Genomic DNA, 25,000 nt, shown 5'->3' with positions numbered 1-25,000 from the left:
TATATATATATATATATATATATATATATATATATATATATATATATATATATATATATATATATATACAGATAAATATATATATATATAAATATATATATATATATATAAATATATATATATATATATATATATATATATATATATATATATATATATATATATATATATATATATATATATATATATATATATATATACAGATAAATATATATATATATAAATATACATATATATATATATATATATATGTATACATACACACTCACACACACACACACACACACACACACACACACACACACACACACACACATATATATATATGCCTATATGAGTACAAGACGTCACAAAATAAAAAGAACATGATGAAATACGAAACCAACTTTGACCCTTGTCCTTGAGTTTAGGAGAAGCAGGACTGTCGCTAGGTCCTACCTTCTGATGCCTTGTTTTCTCAAGAAGAAAACGGAATGTTGCATCGCCTCAGATTGTCTTTTAGTTTGTCTTTGAAGCATAAGAGTGTCTTTTTTATTGCATGATATATTTTTGTACTCTAAAATACAAAGTATTACCCTACCACGTAAGAGTCAACAGAGAACAATAATCTTTCTTTTTCAGATCATAAGGATTGTAAACTGAAGGGACGAAAGAATTATCCATGTCAATGTGTTAGCTCCTATCAGACTCAGGGCGATAATCATTGTGTTCAATGCTGCATCTATATTCTTTGTAAGTTATGCAATCTATAACATTCCATTGAATTATTCAATTATATATTAGTTCAATACCCGATTGTAAGTGACGCACACACAGACGCACACACAGACGCACACACAGACGCACAAACACATACGCATGCACATACATATACATTCTCTCTCTATCTCCTTATATAAACATATACTCACTGATATGTATATATGCATATATATATATATAACACAACCCCACTATTTACTGACTTATATATATATATATATATATATATATATATATATATATATATATATATATATATATATATATATATATATATATATACATATATACATATATATATATATATATATATATATATATATATATATATATATATATATATATATATATATATATATATATACAAAATTAAGAGGAATGACTACCAAGGTGGACTCCTAATATGTTAAATATAGACGTCAGATCGCCTTACCACGAGGAGTGTGTTCCCAAGGAAAATTTCAGCAAAACGCCAGAAGGTAAAAATGGGCAAGACAAATGAAAATATACGAAATCAAAAACGATTACCTACGTACCAATGGTTTCACTTGTTAATATTTACGAATGTAAATATCTGCAAGCTCATCAGCGTATTCTGTCGCTTACAAAACACAATTTCCAGAACTAGACACAGAACGCTCACTCGAAAGAGAGCATGTATAATGTTCTGCAAATTATATTTAGGGGTATTTTTCAAATGTTTTTATTTATCGTCATCTTTATGAAAGGCTTTTGCAAAGCGGGTAGGTATATAACACATCTATACTTGATTTGTTTAGAAGTTGCTTTAACACCCTGTCATAATGTTGTAATTGCTGTGTCAGGCGGCTTCTACTTATTCGAAAACCATGCAGGACGTATATATTCTGTTACGGGTAAGACAAGGGACTCAACAAATAACAAAAGAGCCCGTATAGTCCAATTATGTATTGAGAAAGAAATGTCAAAACTCACATGAAAGACAGTGCAAAGCTGTTATAATATATTCCAATTCACGGCCTAGCCTCTTCGATGCAGCATCAACGAGTGTCAGCGTCCGACTGACTGTCTTGTCAAATTCCCCTTTTTATACCTGGAGCCTAGCAGCAGGTATAAAAAGGGGAATTTGACAAGACAGTCAGTCGGACGCTGACACTCATTGATGCTGCATCGAAGAGGCCAGGGAATAGAAGAAAGAAGACATGCACCCAACACCAGAGCTGAAGACACCTCCGAAAGAGGGGGCCCCGCCACGTCAAAACGGTAGAGGAGTAGGGGCCGAAACCGGACGTGGTTCCTCCTGATTATGTCTTGAGTTAACTGGATCCTATAAAGGAGCTGTTGTGGTAGCAGACCACGAAACATGGTTGAAATTCCTTCCTATGTTCTGAGTTACTCAGTCCCTATTGACTGAAATCCAATTTTAGTGATCAAAGTCATCAATTGGTAGTTTATTCCAAATTCTCGATATGCCGTTTAAAATAAGAAGGAGGTCACTCTTTTTATCTTCTTGTGTTGTTGCTTACTGTTTTGGCCGATATAAGTAGTAAGTCAAAGAGAAAGACAGAGCAGCAGCGAATAGAAAAGGAAGACAAAATTATGCTATCATTCTGCCTGTCGTTTAAGGAGCAGCAGATAGAAAAAGAATGTCACTTGTCAGAGAAAAGGTGAGCCGGTGAAAGTCTCAGGTCGTGGTCGTTTCATTTCACCAACTAACTTGCCCTTGCGAGATTTTAGTATTGATAATTATCGCAGAGCAGTGAGAAAGAGTGGCATATCTCTGAGAACAATGGGGGAAAACTGCTGTAGGTGATTCTTATTTATTTTCAGCTTTTGGTGGCATAGAAGAGGTGTAAAGGGTTAAATGGAAAAGACATAAATCGACTTGGCAGGGTCATGTGTTCAATTTAACTAGTGTCAACCGTTGTCTCTCCGTGAGAAAATTCCGTTGTAATTTAAAGGGGAAATCTATAGACTCAGGTTCGAAACTACATACCTAAACGAAATCCACTACTTTTTTCTTCCTAAGTAAAACACACTCGTAACAATATATATATATATATATATATATATATATATAGAGAGAGAGAGAGAGAGAGAGAGAGAGAGATAGATAGATAGATAGATAGATAGATAGATAGATAGATAGATAGATAGATAGATAGATAGATAGATAGATATACATACCTACATACATACATATATATATATATATATATATATATATATATATATATATATATATATATATATATATATAATGGATTCTATTGTCGTGAACAGTACATGAAAATTCAGTAAAATAAAGCGTTCATCATCTTCTATGGACATGAATGTGTCTCTTGAGGTCAGCTGGTACCTTGCAAATTTTGGGGCAAATAGAACAAGTTTTCTTGAGGCCTTGTGAATCATTTACTATGTTTTGTTTTGTTTTCTTTCGACTGGACGGCTAGACCTGCTTCACTTCGTGCCACGAAACCACAATAACATGTAACGTTTTCATTTAGAGGAGTAGTGTTTTGCCGGCGTGCATTCATGCCTGCACGAATTTGGTCCCGATGTTGGAGTCCACTTTGCTTAAATGTTTGAACTGAGGAGAAGCAACACTGTCGCCAGGTCCTACGTTCTGATGTTTTGTTTTCCCAAGAAGAAAAGAGAATGTTTTATCGCTTCAGATTGTCTTTTAGTTTGTCTTTGAAGCGCAAGAGTGGCCTTCAAATAAACCTTCCTTTGGGAATTGGCCAACAAGTAGTTGCTTCAGAATTCTTATATCACACACACGTGAACGATGACCTAACTGCATTTTAAGCAGTATTTTGATGAGGGTGACTTCATTACCTGATATATTGCATTCTGTTTGTAGCTCATTGTTAAAAATATAGTCACTCGGTTTTATGTTGGAGATAGTACACAAGCATCATATACGAAAAGCGTCAAGCTGGCTGATGTACTTTCGCTAAAGAGTACAAGATTCAGTACCATAAAGCAATATCGTCAAGACCACCAACTTATATACATTAACTTTCACCTTCAACGATATGTTGTGGCTGTTCCAAAGCCCGTGATAAAACTTACCGAAAGCGGTGTCAGCCTTCCCGATACTGGACTCAATTTCTTAATCTCTTTCCGCAGCATTATACACAATGGAACCAAGATAAGTGTACGAAGAAACAGTTGTTAACGCTTTCACATCAACATATACAATAGGGTGTGTACTCTTCGAAACGCCTGTGTTAGGATGGGGGCAGCTGATGAAGTAGATGTTCTCTATGTGGCCTGTGTGTTTTCTGCACTCGTTTATCATTTTGTCTACGCTTCGTTTACAATGTCTTGTACCCAGATATGCATCTATATATACAGGTAGATGTAAGTATGTACATACATGTACGTATATATGCATATACTCATTTATTATTTGTATTATATATATATATATATATATATATATATATATATATATATATATATATATATATATATATATATATATATATATATATATATATATATATATATATATATATGCAATATATATATATATATATATATATATATATATATATATGCAATATTGAATCGTGGAAGGAACATGAATAGCGATGAAGTAAATCATAAATTTTATACACATAAATATACTCTAGATGATTTCAATACTCTATCCCACAATGCAATATTTGAGATGTTAATAGAAATGACTGGCGAATATAACCAGTGTCATCTCAAAGCATAAGTACACTGGGCAGTTGCCCTGGGGCCTTACAGATCTAGGGGCCCACTTCTTATCTATATATACTGTAACTTACTGTGAAATAAATAATACGACAGAGTCTTGTGCATTGATTTGCCTGGTGACCTACAATGCTACGCAACAGTCCATAAGTTAGTGTTATTTGCCACAGCAGATGAAATAGTTTCTTGGTGGTATTGCCGATCATACATTTGAATAATTATTGGGATTTGATTGTTTTTCTTCGATGGCGAGCGGGAGAGTAGATATGAATGAATTAGAGAGGTTTTAATAGGGGGAATAACACGAGACTAGCCATAACAGCCAGTCAGCAATCTAGGTGTGTAACAAAGATGTTACGGAGGAGCGATATAAAGACAGGTGAAGGAAACAGCACATCTGTTAGTCAAAGTTTAGACTAAACTAGTTTGCGCACCATGCTGATTGGTCTATGTTTTGTTTTATGACATTATTGTATTCTACAATATAAAGTATAACCCTATCACGTTAGAGTCAACAGAGAACAATAATCTTACATTTTCAGGTTCTAAAAACCTTCGTTCAAAGAGAAGGAACCACCATCATGGTGATTATACAGAACAGCGGCAGGATGATAATGATGATAATCAACACATGAATGATATTTGTTCACAATGTAACATCAGTATTAAATGTAAGTTATGCAATCTATATCAGTACATTGAATTACTCAACTACTTATTAGTTCAATACCCGATTGTAAGTGATGCATGCACAAATACATACACATACTATATGCACATACAAAAACACACATATACATATACAAACACCTACTCTCTCTCTTTCTCTTTCTCTCTCTCCCCGTATAGAAGTATATGTTTACAAGTATGTATATATGCATGTAGGGTCGAATATAATTATGTATGCTTGTATGTTGTGTATCTGTATGTAACTTGTGTGTGTGTGTGTGTGTGTGTGTGTGTGTGTGTGTGTGTGTGTGTGTGTGTGTGTGTGTGTGTGTGTGTGTGTGTGCGTGTATAAAGTAAGCAGAAAATGGAGAAATATTGATCAACAACAATTGACTAAAATCGATTATTACTTTTTAATACAAATAGACTTTATGCCGTCTAGCAGCTGTTCCTACTTCCAATGTTCCACGGTGTGCCATTGGAAATTCTGAAAATAAAATTCATCATATTTGGTAACACATTCTATTTGGAACATGGAGCTTCATCAGAGTGAAGAAAAATATTCTAATAAAATGCCTATCAGATAATTACAATTATTTACAAACGGTATGTTGTAAAAACTAAACACCTATTGCCCGTAATGGGATTGACCAAAGTCCAGCTGTCGATATAATTGGTCAGTTAAATTTAAAAACAATGGGTAAGCTATTATGGCTGTTATACGGCAGATGTAAATGAATAAAAATAAATAAATGTATGGAGAGGTAGTATATATTCTAAGTGGCCCAAAAACCGCTTAGAACGTTGTAAATAAAAAACAAATATGTAAACAAGCAACAATAGGTGCAGGAGTGGCTGTGTGGTAAGTTGCTTGCTTACCAACCACATGGTTCCGGGTTCAATCCCACTGCGTGGCACCTTCGGCGAGTGTCTTCTACTACAGTCTCGGGCCAACCAAAGCCTTGTGAGTGGATTTGGTAGACGGAAACTGAAAGAAACCCGTCGTATATATATATATATATATATATATATATATATATATATATATATATAGATATAGATATAGATATAGATATATTATATATATATATATATATATATATATATATGTATGTGTGTGTGTCTGTGTTTGTCCCCCAGCATCGCTTGACAACCGATTGTGGTGTGTTTGCGTCCAAGTAACATAGCGGTTGGGCAAAAGATATCGATAGAATAAATACTGGGCTTGCAAAGAATAAGTCCTGGGATCGATTTGCTCGACAAAAGGCGATGCTCCAGCATGGCCGCAGTCAAATGACTGAAACAAGTAAAAAAGTAAAAGTGTAAGCACCGTGCGAAGAACAACGCCTAGAGAGGTCCCTATTTGGACAATTGTGGATTAAGGCGGTTGTGGGGCAGGAATTGGACAAATGCTTTATAAAATAGGAGTGAGAAATTAGTAGACAAAGAAAATAAATTATTTAGTAGGAAACGGAATAGGAAGGGGGATAAAGGTAAAATTACGATGAAGAGAAAGCTACAGTTAAGGGGAGGTAATGGCTAGGGTAGTGACCTACATTTAGGGAATTATAATACAAAGACTAACTTCGGAACTAACAACCATAGTACCTAAGTAGTGGGCTTACTAGACAAACAAAGAGTAATTGTCTAGACATTCCTAAATACGTTCATCCTAGTGGTCCTATGGATAAGTAGAAGTATAAATCCCCAAATTAATTAAATGATTACAATTTAATTACTTGTTAATTACTATTATTGTTTCAAATGCAGGCTCATACTACAGTTTACTCAGTCATCTATATATATAAATAAAATTGAGAATGTGTGTGTGTGTGTGTGTGTGTGTGTGTGTGTGTGCGCGCGCGTGAATCCCTAAAACTCCAAAACTACTCAACTAATTTCATTCAAATTTTACACATGCTTTACTTAGGGTCCCGGTTGTGTTTTAGTCAAAACACATTTTTAACTTCTTGCATAGTTCGAGTCCACAGCAACGTAATATCTCCTCCACTATTTAAGTATTACGTGTCAAAAGTGAAACAAAAACACTCATATAAAATACTTTCACTTTAAAAATGAAACACTATTTCAGTATCAAAACTGAAACAATCACATTTCGATACTGTAATGACAGATACTTTCACTTTAATGGTTTCATTTTCATACTGAATCTACTACAGTGAAACTATACTCTCACATATATACATACATACATATATATATCTGAACAAATGTATTCATATACGTGTATATATATACATGTATACATATAGATGTATATGTACACGTATATGTATAGATATATATAGAGAGATCTAGATCTATATGCATACATGTATATGTATACATATGTGTAGATGTATATAGATGTACATGCAATATGTACACATATATACATGCATACAGATATCTATACATATACACACTCACACACACTATTCAGTATTACATGTCAAAAGTGAAACAATAATATGTCGCTACTGTAATTTCAAATACTTTCACTTTAATTCTTTCAATTTCATACTGAAACTATTAAAGTGAAACTATACTCTCACATATATACAGGCATATTATAAGACCCAAGTTAAAAACATTCCCAACAATGCAACTTCTCTGGTTGACATTAACATACCCACCCCCAATAGGGGCCTTCATTCCTACATTTTAGAGCTCTATGAGCTCCATTTTTCAGGAGCAAAATCCTTTTTACAGGTTCCAGAAGACTGAAATTTTGGAATATGCGCATAAAGATCAATAGTATGGGATACATGTCTCATGATTAGAACTTTTAGAGGGGTGTAGAGAAGGAAAGAACCCTCATGTGCAATTTTGATGAAATTCGAATCATATGTATTCCAGTTCCTTACAGAAAATATAAGAGAAAAGTATTATCCTTCAATTGCATGTAACACGGGCAATGCCGGGTATCTCTGCTAGTACTTAATATATATTATTATAATATTATTATTACTAACGTTGTCGATATATCAACCCTCGCTTGAGTGCATATATATGGGGGCTATCGCAATTGCACTTCCATGATTGCATTAATATGCCTACGAACAATAATAGTTCATAGGAAAGCGCCAAGTACAATACATATTACAAGCAAATACAATTTAAAGAGGTGTGAAGTTAATATTAAAGCGTTAAATTTTGTTATACGGGGGCCGGGTTCCTGAAATGAGTAAATCTAATAGGAGGTTACCAATAAATGGAAGTAGTCTCATGTTGACTGGCATTAGGTCCAGAATGAAATTAAGTTAAACAAGCTAACACATGGTGTGTAATGTAAATTTAGTTGCAAATAAAGCCATTGCAAAGGTCCATGCACAGTTTAGGGGTAGGGTATTGTTAGGCTAATCACAAGACTATCAGTTAAATATATATGAGCATGTCTAGATATGCAACTATATGCACGAGAATACATACGTAAAACATACAAATCTGTACATACATACATACATACATACATACATACATACATACATACATACATACATACATACAAAAATACATACATACATATATACATACATACATACATACATACATACATACAAAAATACACTTTTGCAAATGTTGAAATTCCAATGAAGGAGCCTTGAATCCAGGAGAGAAACCGGCTCTTTCTTTATTGGCAAGACATCTTGAAATAAATAAATGTATAAAACTGAACAATGACGTGCGGGTGCATGTGTGTGTGTGTGTGTGCGTGTGCGTGCGTGTGTGTGTGTGTGTGTGTGTGCGTGTGTGTTTACAATTCATCATACAAGAAAGTTCTTTTCTAGCGAAGAAAAAAGTTCTGTCGCTGGCATTTGGATAACACCGACAGTAAATGTTTCATTCTTAAGCTGCTTTTGAAAAGCTGTACATAATTTCACTGTTCCGCTTATGTGTGTACGTCCTTCAAATCCGATACAGTGGTGAGGTTTCAGTTCGAGAACTCTGGAATTGTGAGGAGCGTGGATTCACCTCTTAATAACCTTTACTACCAGCTCGGTTCTGATACGGAACGGTAGTACCTGTCATGGTCCTATCTGTGGATTGAACAGATTTCTCAAGGGTAGAGGAGGCTCCCGTTATTTCCGACAAAGCCGTGGAGGAAGGTAATCATTCTAGGAGAAAGATACTCTGACGTAATATCTCGTAGTCAAAATAGTTCCGTATAAAATAGTTGATGTCAGTATGTATATGCATCCGTATGCATGCCTGTATTCATATATGTATGTCTTTTTTCGAGTTTCAATTTATTTGTTATTACCATTTCTTTGTTTGTGTTCCTTCAATTTGGGATTGAACGACAATATATTATATGATATTTGTATTTATACTATTTAGCTTCTTTTTAAAAAAAACTTTTTCTCACAGTTAAAAAAAATCAATGCAGTGAGATCTGGCCCGCAAAGGTTGGGAATTGGAACGAAAATGAAATACAAAAAATTTTAAATACCTATTCGGGAAAGGAATCAACAACCAAGAATCTAATACCAGAAACCCATACCCTAACATTGGTTGCATCTTTGTCCACAGTTTTGGTATTAGCGATCATATTTATTCTCTTCTTAATTTTATGGATATCATTTAGACGAAAGTAAGTAAAGTTTCTGTTTCGTTCTTACCATTCATTATACAAGAATCCCTCGCTTTACGAACGTAGCGCGTTCCTAAAGACCTGACCGTAACGCCAAATTCTGTAATGCAAAATTGATTTTCCTATTGATTTTCATATTATCAAGTTGGATTGCGTTCCCACGGACATTTTTTGGAAAACAAAGAAATACAAGAAAACAATAGAGAATAAGAAACACGATCGCCATTATACATAAAAATAATTTCTAAGCATTCACGGTAGAATTATTGCAATTAAAAACACAAAACCATTTCAAAAGGAACACGTTAGGGGATTAATAAGAATCATGACATTGTAAGAGAATGTTCTTACTACAAAAGATATTGGCTATTGTGTGAGGGGTGGTGGTGGAATGAGCGTTGCAAGGGGGATGAAGGACAATATTTAATATCTTATACTTCATTACCACGACAATCAGCTTGAGGGGTGGAGAACGTATCCAAGGTTGTTTGTTGTTTATGATGCACCATTGCACAGCTCAGTATAGGAACTAAGCTTATTGTAAATTCCTCTTGGAATTTTTATGTCACGTTCTCCATTAGGATTAGTATCTGCAAAAACCTGCAGACATTTCTCTACAAGTGCCAATTCTTTAGCAATAAATTTTGGCGCCAGTTTAAGTGGTGCAGATGGAACTTCCTTTGTTTCATCTGTATACTCAGCTTGTTCTGTTTCTAACTCCATCAGCTCATCGCTGGATAAGCTTTCTCTCTGGGACACTAACAACTCAGTCACATCATCTTCTATGACTTCTTCAAACCCTACATCCTTTGCAAGTGTGACTATATCTATCCGAATTTCATGTAGACTTCCTAGATGTAGACTGTCACGGTTACAGTCTTGCTATGTACTTTTCCAAGCACTACACAAAATGAAGGTTTCACTTCATCTCCTGACTCAGCTATAGTATCCACAGCATCCATTCTGTTGAATTTCTTCCAGAAATTTCCAACTGTAAGTTTATCCTCCTTGTCACTTACGTTCTTAAGCTGTTTGAAAATTCTCAGATGATATGCCTTGAATTTAGTTTTTTTCACCTTGATCCATTGGTTGTATTTTGGGGGATATATTCTACTTTCACATTATCAAAAATTCCGTCTAAGTTTGCTAGATGGCTCGGTGCATTGTCTAAAATAAGCAAAGCTTTGTTGGAAATTTTGTGTCTGACGCTGAACCTTTCTACGGCAGGGCAAAAAGGGTTCGTAATCCACTCTTTGAAAAGGGTCTTAGTCATCCATGCCTTCTTATTTGAACGCCACATCAAAGCCTTTCAATTTTCGGAATGTGTCCCTGATAGAAATTATCTATATTAATACTGTTATACAGGAACAATAAGTTATTAGAAGCAGTGTAGATGTCTTATACGGTGCTTTATGCGTCGATGTTATGTATCTTTCAGTGGAGGCGCAATGGCCCAGTGGTTAGGGCAGCGGACTCGCGGTCATGGGATCGCGGTTTCGATTTCCAGACCGGGCGTTGTGAGTGTTTATTGAGCGAAAACACCTAAAGCTCCACGAGGCTCCGGCAGGGGACGGTGGCGAACCCTGCTGTACTCTTCCACCACAACTTTCTCTCACTCTTACTTCCTGTTTCTGTTGTGCCTGTAATTCAAAGGGGCCAGCCTTGTCACACTGTGTCACGTTGAATATCTCCGAGAACTACGTTAAGGGTACACGTGTCTGTGGAGTGGTCAGCCACTTGCACGTTAATTTCACGAGCAGGCTGTTCCGTTGATCGGATCAACTGGAACCCTCGACGTCGTAAGCGACGGAGTGCCAACAACAACAACACACACACACATGTATTACGAGTCAAGCATTATGAGTTAACAAAATACTCCTTAATTTACAATACCTCTACTCTACAACAAACAGTTTTACAAATCCATGAAAGCTATTTATAATGTACTATAACCGCTAGAGGTAAGTGTTTTCGTCATGGATACCACACACATATTAACACAGGTGTTGTCAGCCCTTCGCCTAATAATCCCGTTGTGGTCCCCATTCATACTAGTTTAATATTTTAAAACATTTTTCTGAAAGACCTGAGTGCTATTTGAAATCAAAACGTAAATGAACGTATCTAAATCCCTTAAAATATGTTAACCGACGCCTTACAGATTTTGCCGTTCATGTACCACTTAATGATACTCTTTTGGTATTTCCTCCAGACGAAACTCAACTCCAGATAATAACTTCGCCAGTTCTAATGTTCAAAATGTAAATGAGAACAATCATCCGTATGAAGAAATTGATGAAAATGTGGTTAGTTCGTATTCTCTCTCTCTCTCTCTCTCTCTCTCTCTCTCTTACACTCTTTCTTCCCCTCTCTCCTCCTCTATCCTACTTTCTCTCTTTCCGTTTTTGTTTGTTATACATGCTTAAGTTATAGTTTTTTATTTAAGTTTTTTCACAAAATATTGGGCGATCACATTGCACGGCACCTGGGGCAAGTCTATTCTACCATAGCCTTCAGTCAATCAATGACTTGTTGGGGGAAATTAGACTGAAATGAAAAGAGCGTCTCTGTTCTTCTTTAGTTCACTTAACTTTAATCTGTGTTATCACCACTGCATGGCTGTTTAGCTCCTTTTGCAGAGCCTGCGCTGTTGCAGATATTCAGACTAGTTGTGACTGTTAAGCATTTCTTAGAACTGTTAATGGTTTAAGTAAAATTGGTAAAGGAAAAAAAATCGAATTCGAAATGAAGACCTGGATATCTTCAACGTTACATCTCACCTCCTCAGTGAAGCTCATCTTTCTCCCCATTATTATAAAATTTTATGGGGTTATTTCGTTTCTAAATTCTATTTCGCTTTCTCACGTACTTTTAGATGTCATAAAATGAATAAATGGTTGTAAATCTTGACTTTAGCCACATGTCTATTGTGAACGAAAAAGTGTAACTATTATATATATATATATATATATATATATATATATATATATATATATATATATATATATATATATATATATATATATATATATATATATATATATATATATATATATATATATATATATATATATATATATATATATATATATATATATATATATATCTTATCTGAAGAGAGAATTATTTGAGAAATAGAGTATTTTGGTTCGTACTTTAATGTAGAGTGTGAATGACAGAAGTAAAGTGCAGAGCAATCAGCGGAAAGGGTCACCAGTTCACATTTTCTCACTGGTAGTAGTATTATAACCTCGACTATAATAATTAATTCCAGAGAACTAAGTTTGTTTCTCCATCTCTTCAGGACAACAAAAAGCTTTCAAGGGTGTCATATGACTTCAGCTATAACAACTTAGCTTTCTTCCCTCCATTATTAGTCTCACACCTTTCGTTTTTACTCTTTCAACGAAGCACAGCTTCCGTGGAAGATCATAACGATTAGCAGCTCTATATTGACCCCCACACTCACGGCTACATCTGGATAAAATGGGACAGGGGTAGTATCGTTTCCTGTGCCTCTGATGTAGCATATATATTTTCCCGCTTCCTATGCTTGGGGTAGTGAAATATAAGTTTATATAACAAGCTTACAAGCGGATGCTTCTGCGCAAAATCTTTCATTTCGAATCTCCATCGACTGTGTCCCCGCACCCCTTCACTGAATACAAAATATCAAAAGGTCCCTTAATTGTCCCTGAATACAAAATAATTGTCACAGAATACAAAATATCAAAACGTCCCACCTAGAGCAAAGAGAAAGCTTTCGTACCTTCAACGGACGAAGGTAGGTCAGTTTTATCAGAAACAGATGCAAAGTGCATCTGTTTCTGAAAACAACTCAACGGTTTAGGATTGTGTTTTGTTCATATTTTAAGCTGATATTGGAAGCTATTTTGGCAAAACTACTGCCATTAATGCATCTTTCGTTTTCTGGCGTTTGTGTGAGAATGTCAGTGGTGTTATATTTATTGATTTTTTATTGTTGTTGTTGTTGCTGTTCCAGGTCCGTCCAGCTGGAGAAAATCTATAATCAAATGCATTCCAGTAGAGAACATCATATCTTTTGAAAGATAGAGCGTATAAGACTCTATTATCTGTTTCAGGTGGTAGGGCGTAGTTTGGGGAACATTTAGTTACCAAAATGATCAGACGGAGCTTCGCCTTAAACAATTGGCTTCTGTTTTAGCACATCGGAAAGATAAAATACAATGTAGACCTAGGTGGGATTTGAACTCAAAACGTAAGGGGATATAACGAAATACTATAAGGTGACCGATTCTACCATCCATCCATCCATTCACAATGATTTATATATTTTCTTTTTATTTTATTACAGACAACTACTTCCTTCTGCAATTATAATATATTGGATAAAAGCACTACAACAATAAACACAAGAAACATTAGCGAAGAAACATATGAAGACCTAACAGAAAGATCTTCTCCAGGATATGATAAACTAGTTTTTAACGAACTACACCAAGTAAACAATGAGAACAGAAATAACAGTTATCATGTCGTTGAAAAATGAAATCTACTGGTGATAAACGATACGTTTTATAACTTATTAATTAATCAAAATCTGATGCTAGTAACAATCTGCTACTGTTCGATGGTTTTCAATATATCACGTGATACTTTTATTGGAGTTATCTCACTTCCTTTTTGTTTTTAGATTTTAAAAATGTAAGATTTCTTCCCTGAAGACAGGGGAAATTGATTCCATCGTCAGATGAGACGAGCCCCCGTCTTCAGGGAAGAAATCTTATATTTGAGGTGTTGACAGAAGGGAGATTAAAGATTGAATTACGATGGAATCCGGCGATGAAATCAATTTACAACCATTATATTCGACCACGGAGCTCCCAGAAACAGCTGTTGGATTTGTAACACTTTTCTTAAACCCTTTAATTCTTGATATCATTTCTATTCTGTATAAATCGGGCCTTTTTTTATGTAAATATATATATATATATATATACCTTTTTTGTATTTAATATATTAAATATTCTTTGTATATCGACCTGTCTAACTTGCTTATCCTTACATTTACCCCTCTAGCAGCTCAAGTTTAAACCTCTTGAACACTACTAAGTGTATTCTATACTGAGACTATCTGATTCACATCTATGCACTATGTATGTATGTATGTATGTATGTATGTTCAAAGGTGCGTGGCTTCGAGGTTAGGGGTAGTCGTGTGTTCGATTCCCGGCAGCGCGTTATACATTTGAGTAAGACACTTTATTTCACGTTGCTTCAGTACCCTTAGCTAGCAAACATTAGTTGTACCTGTAATTAAAAGGGCCTGTTTGCTTACATTCTGTGTCACGCTGAACACCCCTGAGAACTACGTTAAAGGTGTACGTGTCTGTGGAATTCTCAGCCACTTGCGTGTTAATTTCACGAGTAGGCTGTTCTCTTAATTGGATCAGCTGGAACCCTCGTTGTCATAACCGACGGAGTACTATGTTTCTTTGTTTGCATTTTTTTTTTGTATATATGTCTTCTCATTTTAACTTAGAGTAAATTTTGACCGGCCACTGACTTGTTAGCAAGGTTGTGAAAAAAAAAATATTTTAACCGTCACCCTTTAAATCCTAAGAAGGTCTTGGAGATTTTATAGTCCCAGCTATCGTAACCATTTGTAGCATATGAATTAAGGACTTGCATTCTCTCCTCAAGATTCTAATTCCAGTCATACTTTGCTCCCCACGGATTTGTATGTATCCCGTTGCTCCAGTAATAATGGGTATGTATGTATGTATGCATGCATGAAAGCAAAGAATTTCTAACGGGACGTGAAACGATTCAAGCTCGAGACCAAAGTAATTTGATACAGAGTTCAAACCACGGTGGCATGTTTGTTAATTAAAGACTGCAAACAAAGAAATATAACAGCTACAACTATCAACCATATCAAAAACGATCGACTTTAAAATAGCAGAATACATTGCATAATATAGTCACTGCTATCTCTCAAAAGGCAGGCTGGACACGACTGGAACGCTTTTGGTCAGAAGTGTAATCAATCAACAAAATGGTGCCTTCTACTAGAAATTGCGACCAAATTTCTTTCAAATAACATCCATCCTATTGTCTTAATAACGAATGAATTCACAGGACTATGTAGCTCTCGATATACAAAAGAACAGCTTCATCTCGATTAGAATGCTTTTGGTCATAGGTTTGCTTGATCAGGGCCAAACTGGAATTAAACAACAACAACAACTCTACCACCTCCAGTACAAACAACAACAATAACTCTACCACCTCCAGTACAAACAACAACAACAACTCTACCACCTCCAGTACAAACAACAACAACAACTCTACCACCTCCAGTACAAACAACAACAACTCTACCACCTCCAGTACAAACAACAACAACTCTACCACCTCCAGTACAAACAACAACAATAACTCTACCACCTCCAGTACAAACAACAACAACAACTCTACCACCTCCAGTACAAACAACAACAACTCTACCACCTCCAGTACAAACAACAACAACAACTCTACCACCTCCAGTACAAACAACAACAACTCTACCACCTCCAGTACAAACAACAACAATAACTCTACCACCTCCAGTACAAACAACAACAACAACTCTACCACCTCCAGTACAAACAACAACAATTCTACCACCTCCAGTACAAACAACAACAACTCTACCACCTCCAGTACAAACAACAACAACTCTACCACCTCCAGTACAAACAACAACAACAACTCTACCACCTCCAGTACAAACAACAACAATAACTCTACCACCTCCAGTACAAACAACAACAACAACTCTACCACCTCCAGTACAAACAACAACAACAACTCTACCACCTCCAGTACAAACAACAACAACAACTCTACCACCTCCAGTACAAACAACAACAACAACAACTCTATCACCTCCGGTACAAACAACAACTCTACCACCTCCAGTACAAACAACAACAACAACTCTATCACCTCCAGTACTAACAACAACAACAACTCTACCACCTCCAGTACAAACAACAACAACAACTCTACCACCTCCAGTACAAACAACAACGTTTTCTCGGTCGTATTTCTGCTACACAATATTCTTGACTTTTAAAGATAATTCTATTTGCTCATTAATCTTAAAGTTCTATACAGACGGAACCTAAGACCAAATTCCTTTATCCCTAAACAACAGAGTGATGGCTCGGGGTCTTCCTTTACTACATATAACCTCTGAATTTATTTCGAAAAAAATTATCATAATGGATACGTCTTTTTGCTTTTGTAAGTTGGTAATTTCATTACCGTAGTTTTGAGGATTATCTTCACCAAAGAGTCAAAGAATCTCGTAAAAATCGAAATTATCATATTTTGATTAATGCTAATATCAGAAATGTCTGTTGTTCAATTGTTTACCTTTTCATTGTATTTCAATTAGCGAAATTAATTCTCACAAGAACAACTGCAGTGTTAACAATATTCTTATAGCACAGAACAAACCTGCGAATGTTCAAAACGAGCATCGAATGTATAGACCTCACCAATATGTTTGGTACCGCTTTTAAACGAAATAACAGTGGGCAAGTATAAAACTAAAGGATATTGTCTGAGACATTTTCCTTAATACTTTGGTACGAAACCCTTTTATTTTGTACTTTTATGATTAGAGATCATACTATGACTTATATGAATGGACTCTTTTGATAAATGAGGGTTCCGCAACTCCTTGCTACACAAATGATTTGATAATACCGACCATTTGGGTGTTCTGTACATTACTCCGTCCATCAAATCGATATTCCTTGTACAGGTGCATTGGTGTATCACATGTCAGATGTCGAAGTGACTGCAGAGTAACGTGAAATAAGGCATTGTGGTCAAGAACACAATGCACTGCCTGATCAGGGAATCGATACCACTCTCTCACGATCGTTAGTGCAACACCCTAAGCACCAGGCCACGTGCCTTCACGGTTAATATGAGTATTAACCAATTGTTTGGGATTGCTCTGTAGGTGAAAAATCTAATTCAAAATTCACGTGATCAAATGAAGAACACTAAGCAGTTCTCGTTCATGTCATAGATTGAAAGTGTGGAAATAGAATTTCTCTTTGCGATCCGTGATTCCGGTTTCGATCTCAAGTGTAGCACCTTGTTCAAATGTTCTTTATTACACCCACAGGCCGAGCCAAGGCCCTGTAAGTTAAATGGCACAGACGGATAATCTCCATAAGATCGTCGGATGAGCTTCATCTGTTATGGAATGGTAGACTTAATCTCGCTAGTCGGTCTCTCGCCACCAAATGATCCTTGATTGCTTTTAGCGAGGGATACCCTTTTGCAAAACATTATGTTCCCTAAAAAGGTATCTCAACAGAGTTGTCTTGTACTACATACAGTTGACTACTGAAGTTAAACTGCAGCAACTGGATTTACAGAATATGAATTTAAATAAACTATTTCTGAGAAAGATCTTTTTGTTGTAACCTCCCTTCATTGAATAGCCTCCCCTTGGAAATATTACTTTGATGCGTATTAAGTTGTTCAAAGTTATTTCCCATCTATAGGATTTATTTATCATTATCCTTTTAATCCAGATATTTATTGTTCTTTTCACAGATCTGATACGTATTGATCTGTTCCATGACGTTTTTTCTTTTCTTTTTGTTAAATAAAATGAATAGCAATTATGAATTGTAACACATTGATTTCTAATATAGGCATACGGCCAAAGATTTTGGGGAATGGTATAGTCGATTATATCGATCCAGAACTGTATATATTTTATTGACTTCTGAAAGATGAAGGGCAAAGCCGACTTCGAGGGTAGTACTTGAACTTAGAATGCGAATTTAAGCAACTAAATATAGCTATACTATCGATTCTGCAATCATCCGTCCTTAATAATCTTTATAAATTATTTCAAAAACATGTATCATAAATGGGGGACGTGTGAAGACAGCACATTTTCCTTGAACAGAGAAACTGATCAGAATTCTTACAGCAAAATAAACTTCTTTGACGGCAACTAAAAACCGGAAAGTGGTGTTTATATTATTATTTGGATTCAAACCAATACTAATCAATTACATCTATGATGAACGATGTTCCAGTCTTAATTATCTCACCTTTTTTTTTTTATATAACCAGGGTTACATTTTCTAATCTTAAGACTGTAGGATGCAATTAAAGGGAAAATTCGATGCTTTCTTCCAGCAGAACAACGTGTTCGGGCTACATCAGCATTAAGAAAGAAAAAATATTGCAAACAGTTACAAGTTGGTAAGACACACTTGAAAATAATTTATATTCAGCCAATAAGAACTGTAAAATAAAATCAGGAAATGAAAATTTCTTATTCTAAAAATACTAGACACAAAATCTGATGAAACTACAAAATGGTAACAAAATACAAAGAAAAATATATTCGTGATACACAATACTGAATTCTATCAAGGGTACATGGTCACTCATTTCAATGATGGAAAGTGGATCGATTCCAGTTCTTGACTGATACTTCTAATTTTATCCGTCTCGGAAGAACGAAAATCAAAGCTCACCTTTGCGAGATTTGAACCCAGAAAGAAAAGTAAATACCAGAAAGTGTTTTGTATGCCGCACTACAGATTCTACAATCAACCAAACTCATTAATATTCCATATAAATACTTCTAAAATAATAGATAAATACATCTAAAAATAATTCTAATGATTGACCATTTTTAACAAACCAGTTGGAGACTAATTTGGTCGCGGCATTGTTTTTCATCTTAAACACGGAGCTAGATGTGTAATCGGGGAATACCATAGTGAAGGTTCTGTTTATGCATCTCGAAACCAGATATTTTGTATTCGATGAGCTTCTGCACTGCACAGTTTTGTGTCTACAGCATTGCTGTCACAACATATTGGTCATGCAACACCAAAGTATCGTGCAGTGGGATTGAACACAAAATCATATAGTTATGAAACAAACCTCTTAACCACACAACTTCTTTTCACCCAGCATTTCTGCACGCGCTACACTGTTGTTGTATAGCTTAAGTCAATTCTGGTCGAGCAGATTTCAGATCAAAATACATTCTGTCTATAACCACAAACGCATTTACTACAACCATATCTCACAGAAAGGTGTGGATAGAAGATTTGACTGCTATTTCTACGGGGCCGAGCGACTGCGTTGAGGTGTCTCGTTTGCTCAGCTTAGCTGCAATGTTATGCTGGCGGCTAGAGCAGAAACCACAGATGCTTGTAGAAATAGAGATACAAACAGTTAATGTTGGAAGCTTTACTGAAATAAATAGAATACGAATGTAAATTTATCCTTTTCGTTGTAGTTGTTTTTGTTATGGCAGGTTGTAAAGGAACTTTTCGGAAGTATTTTTAGCGTTGTTTCCCTTTATATGGAATTATAAAGGGACGGGGAAGGCTGGGTGTTTGTATAAATACGAGTCTGTTATTATTTCAAGCTAATTGCAACCAAGAAATAGAAGATTCGGTGAGTTGTAATTAGTTCAGGTACTGTGTCTTGTTAATTACATTTAATTGAGACGTTTGCATTCATGATAGATAGTTGATTTGATTCGTATCCTTTTATTCATTTACTTGTTTCAGTCATTTTACTGCGGCCATGCTGGAGCACCGCCTAAAAGGGTTTTTAGTCGAAGAAATTGACCCCAGGACTTAGTCTTTGTAAACCTAGTACTCCTTTTATCGAACTTTTTGTGCCAAACCTCTAAGTTACGGGGACATAAACACACTAGCATTGGTCGTCAAGCGATGGTGGGGATACAAACACAGATACGAAGAGACACTCACAACTCTACTATTTCCTTATATTTGACTCTCTCATATCGCCTCTGATATGCTTTGTAGCCCTGATATAGCTGTAAAGACTACCTTTCTCTTTATAAATGTTCTAGAAATTTCACACTGCCTTGGCTTTGTTGTTTCATTTTATTTAACACACGCACACACAAATACACACACACACACACACACACACACACACACACACACACACACACAGATACATACATACATATATATATATATATATATATATATATATATATATATATATATATATATATATATATATATATATATATGGATCTAGTTCAAAACGGGGGCACCAGTTTTCATTTATGTTTTATGTAGTGTTTTTGGTACCGAAAGACTTTCAAACTTCGTATACTTATCTATTTTGTGTTATATATGAGTATATGCATATATACGTACATGTATGTACATACCTACATCCACATGTATATATAGATGCATATCTGGGAACAGGACGTCACAAAATGACGTGGACACATAAATATATATATATATATATATATATATATGCGAGTAAAAATAAATACAAAAAAGGTGGGGTTTTTTGTATGATTGTGTATAGAGGAATATATTATTTTGTTTAAAAGAGTTCCAACACTGTCTGTTTTTTATGTTTTATTTATATTCCTGCAGAACTAATGTGGGGTATAGAATATGGAATATACAATATATAATATAATATACAATTATATATTGTATATTCCATATTCTATACCCCACATTAGTTCTGCAGGAATATAAATAAAACATAAAAAACAGACAGTGTTGGAACTCTTTTAAACAAAATAATATATATATATATATATATATATATATATATATATATATATATATATATATATATATATATATATATATATATATATATATATATATATATACGACAGGCTTCTTTCAGCTTCCATCTAACAAATCCACTCACAAGGCTTTGATCGACCCGAAGTTACAGTAAAAGACAGTCGCCCCAAGGTGCTTCGCAGTGGGACTGAACCAGGTCATGGACCTTGAATAAAAGTGCAGTAGTATGAAAGAGAGGTTAACAGCAGTGTGTGTAATAGACTTACAGAACGACATGACCTTTCATATGACTTACTTCTCCAAAAGTAACACACGAAACAACAAAAACCTGTCCACAATGATGTTGTCAGTACAACTTGCGTTAACATACCATTTACATGAAATGTTTCCTGAAAAAGGAAGAATGTCGTATGCTTAGAAATCAATTTTTACTTTCCCTTACCTCGAAATACATCCAGTGTGTCAAATGTTGTCATCTCTAAAAGAATCTAAGCCCTTTCATGACAATATTTCTAATGGAAAAAATTATTTCACTTAATTATGAAAAAGATAAAAAATTTAGAAGGATTAGTAAAATAATTAACTGACTCTGTTGGTGTTTAGAACATGACTTTACAAAAGGTTCTTATATAAAAAGGGACAGTTTGGGGTTACAGAATCATGAGCTGTCTCAGACAGACTTGTAGCAAAAGGGTTAAAATATTTCTGTTGACCTATCACACACACACACACACACACACACACACACACACACACACACACACAAAGTGTCACGCAGTAGGACTGAACCCGGACCCACGTGGGTGAGAAGCAGTTTTCCTACCACACAGACACGCTTGCGCCTATACACACACATAACTGGAAATTTCTGGGTTGTTTTTTTTTTATCCAAACGCTTAATTAATATGGCAGAAATGAAGCTAACAATAAACATATCACCACCATAATATATTTCACTGAAATAATTGTTGTAAAATCATGTTCTTGTAATCATTTGTTTTCCAACTATAAATCTTATAAGTATATATTATATAAACTTGTCAGAAGTACTTATCAGCGAATATTATATTCTAATGTATATTGAAATATAAATAAATATTTTCTTTTTATCAATCTTTGGTTCATTTTTATCAAACTCTTTCTTTGTCTCCAGAAAGTATTTATTTCTCACAAAGAGTATAATCGTTTTAGAATTTAAGAAACAACACATGAACCAAATAGGAAACTTCAATGTTGTTTTCTGACCTTTTAGAAGGAGCAGGTCAGATTCCTCTCAAATCACATCCCATCTTCGTCATCATAATTATGATCATCATCAGTTTAATAAATTTTTTGCAACATTAGATTTCATATAAAGGTTCTGTAGATCTGAACCTGATTACATTTCATTTACAGTTTTTAGGGATTTTGATTTCATTAACAAAGATGATTCATTTTCATTTTTCTACCGCTACTATTCCCCAATGATTTGCAACTGCTCTCTGAGATCATAGGAGATCATAAGATGCTAATACGTCTAATTGTGTTCCCAATACCAGCTTAGAGTAAGTTTCTAAACTTAGTTTATTTAACAGATATTTCGTATGAAAAGGTGTAAAGAGTTCTTGCTCATGATGTCTCATTTCAAATGAAGTTTCAAATTATGACTGTATTTATTTAATCACACTAGTCATCTTCAAGGTTTCAGCTTCAAAGTTTTTGAATCCTTTATCAGAGAGGGCAATTGCGAGTTTTAGTGATGTTGCATGGAAGTTCTTGCAAAAGTGAGCTTTCAACAGGATTCTTTTCATGACACCTGTTAATTTACCAATCAACTGTTTTGTATAGGCGTTGTCTGGACAAATATGAAACACTTTAATGCACATTTCAGTGGTTCTGCAATAAACAGAAGTAATTCATCTTCAACATAACAACAGACACCTTGAACAGGAAGTCAGAGTTATATGCTAAATGCCACCATTAAAAGAAATACATCCTAGATAAGTTTGACATTTAGTCAGGCAATGAAGCCTGACCAAATGCAAGCAACCTCAAGACCAAAGCTTGCTGATTACTCTTCAGTAAGCATGTTAAGGTTAAAGTCAACAAAACTGTAAGAAACCATTAATAATAAGAAATATGTTCATTCCACTATCCAGCCCCCTGCGATCAATACTAATATATTGAATACTTACTGTAAGGAAATTAATTCTTTTTTACTTTCTAATACAATTATCATGTACATTATCGCAAATGCAATCACACACACACACTCACATGCATATACACACATACACAGATACTGGCGCAGTAATGCACCAGCTCCGACATTCAATCCTCAGAAAAGGGAATTTTGGAAAAAAAGCTAACCTTGCTATCTTCAGTTCGGTTTTTTGTGTCTATCCTCACTTATGTTATGAATGTTAGACAATGGCCGAAAAAATACGATCGCGAACACAAGCAGACGACATGGAACTCTACCAAAGGATCTCTGGAGTAACGTTATTCGATACGGTGCATAACTCGGAGATCAGGGAGTTCCTCAAGGTCGAATCACTACTTTACATTGAGAAGTCATAGCTCTGGTACTACGGACATGTGATTAAAATGTCAAGAAATGAATCGTAAGATGGACTTTTCAACCGATTCAACCGGCAGGAGGCAAGTGTAGACCAAGAATGAAATAGTTGGATAATGTTCATAGCCTCAGTTGGACACGTTTGAGAATCTAGCAGGAAAGTTTAATTATGGTTGTTTCTGACAGGACCCTATGGAAGAGATGCTCGAAGGAAGGAAGGAATGGATGGACGGACGGATGTTTCTATGTAGTTTTCATACTTTTATTGACCCGCATCGTTTATAATAGCATGTGAATATATATTTGATTTAATGAAACAACATCGCATTTTATCAACAGCACTCTCTGGATGTTAAGTGAGTGATTGTTTATCATCTGGTTCCGTATATAGTCATTTGCTCATTTCCTATGAACTGTAAATAGAAAGGAATGTCAGGAAGTAAAACAAGGAAACTCGTGAGAAAATGATCGGAAGGGAGTGGGTAGCAAGAAAAACAAGAGAGAGGGGGAGAGCGAGACAGATAGATAGAGAGAAACAGCAAGAGAGAGAGAGAGAGAGAGAGTATCCGGTGCGAAATTTTGTTGTATTACGATTTCTCTCCTTAATTATTTCTCTCCTCATTGTTTAGTTTATTTCTATTTGCGGAGGTTGCTCAACCACAAAAGAGGCTTATAACACTTACATTTAATATCTTTCCTAACTTTTCATTTTATCTCTATTTTCTCTCGTTCAACCAAACAACAACCATCAAGTTGAAACTATTTCTTAATTTGCTTTTTTCTTTCTACTTATTGAACTGAAAATGGGAAAAGGTAAGTATAATTTTCCGTTTTATTTTACGGCTTTTTTCCTGTTTGATTCCGTAAAATTTCTGATCGATCTTTAATTCGTTAACATTGTCAAGCACTTTCCCATCCCATTCTTTCCTTTAAAGAGCTTTTCCTCTACTTCTTCTTCTTCTTCTTCTTCTTCTTCTTCTTTTTCTTCTTTTTCTTCTTCTTCTTCTTCTTCTTCTTCTTCTTCTGCTGCTGCTGCTGCTGCTGCTACTGCTGCTGCTACTGCTGCTGCTTCTGCTGCTG

The 25,000-nt window shown here is 35.1% G+C and overlaps 2 protein-coding genes across 6 annotated transcripts in view; both read left to right on the top strand.

Annotated features, from left to right (window-relative positions):
- Positions 1-14,756, top strand: part of LOC106874494 (uncharacterized) — a 48,225-nt gene extending 33,469 nt beyond the window's left edge. For 3 of the 4 annotated variants that reach the window (XM_089352992.1, XM_089352991.1, XM_089352990.1), the window contains 5 exons: positions 622-732; positions 5,013-5,141; positions 9,511-9,733; positions 11,946-12,039; positions 14,070-14,756. In XM_089352992.1, the coding sequence (XP_089209118.1) occupies positions 622-732; positions 5,013-5,141; positions 9,511-9,733; positions 11,946-12,039; positions 14,070-14,264 (752 nt within the window). In that variant the 3' untranslated portion in view covers positions 14,265-14,756. The remainder of the gene's footprint in view (positions 1-621; positions 733-5,012; positions 5,142-9,510; positions 9,734-11,945; positions 12,040-14,069) is intronic. The other variant, XM_089352993.1, reaches the window with a different exon arrangement.
- Positions 14,757-20,182: 5,426 nt separating this feature from the next.
- LOC149135688 (uncharacterized) overlaps positions 20,183-25,000 on the top strand; it is a 24,138-nt gene continuing 19,320 nt past the window's right edge. Inside the window, exon 1 of one of the 2 annotated variants that reach the window (XM_089352996.1) lies at positions 20,183-20,241. Coding sequence is in view for 1 of the 2 variants with exons in the window: in XM_089352995.1 (XP_089209121.1) it covers positions 24,724-24,733 (10 nt within the window). In the remaining variant the exon portion in view is untranslated. Of the gene's footprint in view, positions 20,242-24,038; positions 24,734-25,000 lie in introns of those variants that run through there. The other variant, XM_089352995.1, reaches the window with a different exon arrangement.

Source organism: Octopus bimaculoides, chromosome 5, assembly GCF_046866305.1.
Source record: "Octopus bimaculoides isolate indiv1 chromosome 5, ASM4686630v1, whole genome shotgun sequence".
Lineage (NCBI taxonomy): Eukaryota > Metazoa > Mollusca > Cephalopoda > Octopoda > Octopodidae > Octopus > Octopus bimaculoides.
This window is presented reverse-complemented; position numbering and strand designations above follow the sequence as displayed.